A 6,000-nucleotide genomic window follows, 5' to 3' on the forward strand; every position below is an offset into this window, starting at 1 on the left:
CACCAAACAAATAATTATCGATTGTTTGGCACTAATTACGGACAAAGTAGGCGTGAACGGCGGACCGCGCGTTTATAGCGTGAGATGTCAGTCAGGCAGGCAGGCAGCAATAAAACTGACAAGATTGCTGCTGTTTATTATACAGGCGAGCCGTGCCGAGTGAGCGGACAGACGAGATGAGAGTTTTTATTAGCTGGCCCGTGAGCTCTAATTACCTCTTCCCTTATCCAGCTAGCAGCAGTCTTTACAGAGTGGGTAAACTAATAGAGTATTACGTCAGATAAAAAAGCAAGCAGCGCCCTCGGGAAAGGGAAAGAGAAAGAAAATAGCGAGCCGTAAAATGGAAGAGCGAGGCAAAAACGAATCAGTGTGTGTATGTGTGTGTATTTATAGAAAGAGACACGGGCAAATGACAAATATTTCCCGTTTCCTGTTCTTAATTTTCGGACTACCGCACACGTTTAAATAATAACAGAAGATGTTGACAGATTTGACGGGTGGACCTCCCTTGGAGTTATTCCTTTTTAACCCATACATCTATTCAATATTCGATCTGAATGGAAAAAATATAATAAAGAATCACCAATCAGAAAATAATTGATTCAAAGGATTGGAATTTGCCGTGCATGCTTAGGAATGAGAAGGACTCATAATATTGTGGTGAAAAATATTTCGCTTGATTAGCTCGTCAAAAGGCCACTCACGGCAACAGGCCCGCGTTCAAGTGCGGCGTGTGGATTTTTCGGAAAGCACTTGAGAATTGTTTATTGCTTCATCTGACGTGCTTTGGTCTGAAATATCAACGCCTAAATGGGCCGAGTCAATAATTATCCATGCCATTAATTTTCTCGGGATAATTAGGTGGCAATTAAGCCGAGTTCTGATAAAAAAAGAGCAGACCCGCCGTCGCCACCGTCGCGACGTGGATTGTAAATAATTTATGCACTTGACTGTTTCAGGTACAGCACAACAAAATGAGGAATTCAATTCTTCAATTTAAAACATTAAATTATTTTGCATGCATGCAGATTAAATTAGTAAAAAATCAATTATACTGTAATAATTATATTTTCAATTATCCCTTCTGCTTCAATTAATGAGTGATTAAACGGCGCGATTACGACGTTAAATGATGTTTGGCGGGCTAAAAGGTTAACGAGCAGAGCAGAGCAGACGCTTCTCCAAATTCGTTCCAGCGGCTGAGCGATAAAAATTAGCCAAAGAGGCGCGGAGATTATTTTTCATCCTTAATGTGTTCGCGGCGTGCACATATCTTGATTAATTTTTAATTAGAGCTCGGCGCTATTTTTTACACTTGACTCCGTTGAAAAGATGAATTAACCTAAATCTACAAATGCTAATTACTATTATTATTATGATCCGTCGCTGGGCGTGCAGCAGCGCAAATTAAATATCGCATCCGCGCCACACCTGCGAAAATTCCTTCACGGAGCAGCAGCGGTGAGAATAAAACACACACACACACACACACGACTAATGATTGTTTTCCCGCGTAATTACCCGCGATTGTGCGTGGGCATATCTAATTGGGTGCATTCAGTGCGTGAACCCTCTCTTCTCTGCTCACATCTCGCGCTGTTGTTGTAATCAATCGGCGAGTGCGTTGCATGCGTCATTAATTAACCCTTCACGCAGCGCAGTAACAACCTTGGGAGCTGCGCTGAATAGACAGTTAATTCGTTGTTTTTCTTGGGTAATTCCCTGTCAGCGATGATTTTGACTGATGGGCCCAGATCAACGTACCTAACTCTTTTCACACCCCGGCTGCCTACTCACGAATGCCAACGCGCCAAAAACGCACTGCGCCGCCTGCGCCGGATCCCACGGCAAGCAGCAAAACGCGACACGCTATTTTTTATCTCTGTTATATCTTTTATGCGCCGGTGTAGATAATTAAAGAATTGGCTTCAGTTTCGATTTAATTGTTAAAATGCAGTCTTCATAATAAAAGATTGTAAAATTTACGTTTTTTAGGGTTGAAGGATTTCGGCCATCTACAGGGGAGGCTGCATGAGACTATAAATCTATAATATATATTGGTGCATGTGCGGTTTTTGAGTTCCATTTCGAAAATGTTGGTAAATTTTAAAATTTAGAGCTCCATTTGTATATGAAATCATGCAGCGTAATTTAATTTAAACGAGTTCACGCGGTTTAGCTCTAGGCGGCCTTGAAGGTGTATTATTCAAACTCTTTATTCAGTGTAAAAAGAGGCGATAATAATCATCAAGACCATAAATAACTCTTAAAGCGGAGCGTTCAAGTGCAACAATTATAAAGTAATTATCTCCGCAGCACGAGAGGCAACTAATTTTTCGTCTGATCTTGTTTGGCGGCTACTCTGTCATCTTGTACTTAATATGATGAATCGAGCAGCGTAAACTGCAGAGAGAAATTTATTAATATATATACTTCCAGTGACGCCAAACGCAGGCAATATCATATACAAACAACTTTTATATATATACGTCTGAATTTAACTGAATTCTGTTAATTATGGTTTTGTTAGAAGCGATTAAGTTTGCTAACACAAATTCCGACTTCGTGTTTCTGGCAGACTGCCACTTTTGCCAGCATTAATCTGTGTTTGAGTTGAAAATGAGTCGGCGAAAGGGTGTTAGCTCTAATAATATTTGATGGATTCGAGTGCTAATCAGCGCGGATGTGATGGGCGCGAGATCTGACACTTTTCACCATCACTTAAAAACCACATCTTTCTCTCTGTCTATGGTTGGCTCCAGCCATTACCTGCCTGACGAGCTCTTTTCATTCTATTAAGAGGTGGAAAACATCACGAGAGAGCTAGCGAGCGCGACCCTTTCCTTTCTCGCAGCAGCCTCTCTCAAAGGCCGTTTTGGTTGCTTTTGCTGATCGTTGTTTTTGATAGCGCGCGCGGCGTGCACGAAAGATGCTAATTAACGAAACATTATTCATCACCCCTTTAACGAGAGCTCCAAGGAGGGGCAAAACACTCGGCGTGCTCTTTGCTTGCACCAACGCACTCACACACACGGCATTTACAAATTGATATTGAGGTTGAAAAAAGCAAGCGCGAGCGGCCAAAGGTGCACGACTGCGGATAATTAATTTAGGACATCAAAGTCAAACAATTTATCTCGAGCCACGTTGTGAAGGATGTAAATAAAAAATTTTACACCTCTATAGTGAAGTTCGATGTTATGACGATGAATATCACTGGTCATATAGGACAAAACCGGCATGAGGTCAAGCGAATTGAACGAAATGTAAAACAATATGTAATTAGTCTTCGCTGTTAAATTGCGTCGTAAAGGTTTTTGACGAAAATGCCAATAACGGTAATTTTAAGTATTAATTGAATTAAAAATTTGGAAAAGATTTTGGAGTGTTGAAAATTCGCTTAAAAGTTGACCAATAACAAACAGGTTTGAACTTTTGTGAATATTGCAGAGTTTATTAGTGTTATTTTTGTTTCCGAAGAATTTCACTTCAAAACACGATTTTTTCGATCTTTTCATCTCTTGCAAATTTTTCCAATTCCAAATCTCGGGTTCTAACGATCATAATTGCAAAACTGCAGACCGTTAGTTTCGTCTCCGCCTGCACTGGCTGGCTGAAAGGTTTACTGAAGTGATTACCCCCATTTTTTACTCCATGAAAAATAAATAAATAAATACATTATTTTAATTTGGAAATAAGGTATTAGTGCCTGAAGTCACCCTCATATAAAATATTGTGGTTACGATTGCTGAAAGAGTATTCTCGCCATGTAATTCAATCACATCTAAAACAAATATGATAACAAAATAATAATAATAATGGCCTCTTTTGTAAGCCCGTTGGGTTATGTGTATCACTGTTCATCCAGAATAAATACAGAATAATAATAATAAAAATATCCGTAATAGTAGCCTTAACAATCGACCGACTTTTCAGACTTAATTTTGGTACCGCTAAGTAGAAGAGCGTTTTGCTTGATTTCATAACAAGAAAATATAAATCTATAATTCTTTCAATCAATTTCTAAAAACGTTTATTTAAAATGCTTAAAATAAAAATTAATTAACAGATTAGTACTAATTTAAGTGTGTTTTAATTATGAGTAAGTTAATTTAGTAATAAAATGAAATAATTTAAACTATTTTAAATAAAAGCCATAAACAACAATAGCACTATTTGAGGTTTTGTTTAGTGTGGAACTAAAATATTGAAGGAGGAAGTTAACAATTAAGTTAACTATCTGATTAATTTTTGTTTTTATGGTTTAATTTTATTATTTTTTTTAATGAGATTTAACCTTGCGAGAGTATATAATATAGTCTATGTGTGTGAAACAAATTAAAGTTTAAAAATATTGTGCTCTACAAGACATTTCTGTTATACACAACAATTACATGAGCTGGGTTTGATTTAATTTTGAAATGAACGGGGCCAAATATATGTCGTAAACGGGCACCACACGCATGCTCACAAGATTGAAATACGTACCCTGATTGTCACTCAAGTCTAAAAACCAATTAGAAGTTTTCCAATTGTTACAAACTGATCAATGTAGAAAATTCTGTACGAAGAGAATTAATTTTAATCTTAAAGTCTGATGATCATTCTCAAAATTGAAGATAAATTGATACTGCAAACCCGGAAGGTCCAATTTCTCTTTTCAGAAAAGTGGTAGCCAAGTTGGATTTCAAATGGCCGCATGACTGGCTTCCTACTTGAAATTTAATCTTATTTCATATCCTGACAAAGTGTTCTCACAAAGTGAACGCACCGTTAAATAATAAATATCGACGAGTGGAATCAAAATGTGCCAAGAAAATAATGGTCAAGCGGTGGAGACTTTGGAGAAAATTGGAAAAACTAGGAAGATGTTTACACATGTTAAGACAACTTATTTAATTTCACAATTAGATCACCTATGTTGAAAGGTGTTTGTTAGTATAGCCAACATTATAAATTGTAGTTTAAATTTTTAAGAAAATCGGCTAAAATGTTTGCATGCTAATCAAGCATTGTGTTCCCTACCTTGAAATCAAGATTAATTCACAATTCAGGCAATTTGGCCACACAATTCGCACACGAAAGGAGAGATCGCGTAAGAGGGACCGAAATCAAGCGAAAAATCATAGAAAATCTTTCAAATTAACTGTTCCTCGGTCCTTGATTTAATTATTGCACATTTAAGAGACTAAGAGTTGCTAAATTTCACAAAAAATACACTCTGTGAACTTGTTGGCTCTGTATACCTTAATAAAAACCGATTGGCAAATTCGCTAAAAAGTCCCAACATGGCTAATTTGAAAGGATTTTTCATTCTTCAAACCATTGCATAGATTTTTTTACTATATTGTTTTTATTTAAATTAAATCGAATTAAAAGAAATAATGACTCACCACTGGACTCGTGGCCGAGGTCCCTCCTGACCATGACTCCCCCGGTGTAGGGGGCGAGCAGGGCGTTTGCAGTCGAGGTGGCGACCAGTTGGTGCAGGGTGAAGCTGACCGGGGCCATTTGGGCCCTGTGCGCCGGGCTGCCAGGGCCGTGGTGTCCGTGGGTGAGGCCCAGAATGGCGTCGATCGTGTGCCTGGGCACCTGCGACTTGCACGTGTTGTTGTTGTCCTGGTGAGCGGCGTCCATGTCGGGGCGAGTGCGGCGCGCTACTGACGCGGCGCCGGCATCCTCCTGAACCTGAGCAGGTGCCGAAAGCGCAGGGTTGGAGTCGGTGCGGGTCCGCCGGCCGAGCGACACGTTCTGCACAGCACAGCGCCGAGCAGAGGCAGAGGCGGCCGCGAGGGACGCAGGGGCAGGGGCGGGCCGGCCCCTCGGCCAATCAGCGCCGCCCCGCGGGCCGCGTTCGCGCACACACGACACGCCTGCCTAACAGGATAACAAGCTCTGAGTTTATTTATTTTTTATTCTGTAGCAGCTCTCTCTGCTCTTTATTAAATTTCTGCGCTGACAGAAATCCGGCCCGCGAGCTCACCTTTGTGTTTGCGCCCC

The 6,000-nt window shown here is 40.0% G+C and overlaps 1 protein-coding gene across 1 annotated transcript in view; it reads right to left on the minus strand.

Moving 5' to 3' along the window:
* The window catches only part of LOC135936906 (retinal homeobox protein Rx1-like), a 28,814-nt gene extending 23,043 nt beyond the window's left edge, over window positions 1-5,771 (minus strand). The window contains exon 1 of the mRNA XM_065479914.1: window positions 5,394-5,771. Coding sequence (XP_065335986.1) covers window positions 5,394-5,637 — 244 coding nt within the window. The 5' untranslated portion in view covers window positions 5,638-5,771. The remainder of the gene's footprint in view (window positions 1-5,393) is intronic.
* Between the last annotated feature and the right edge of the window lie 229 nt (window positions 5,772-6,000).

Source organism: Cloeon dipterum, chromosome 2 (genome assembly GCF_949628265.1).
Source record: "Cloeon dipterum chromosome 2, ieCloDipt1.1, whole genome shotgun sequence".
NCBI lineage: Eukaryota > Metazoa > Arthropoda > Insecta > Ephemeroptera > Baetidae > Cloeon > Cloeon dipterum.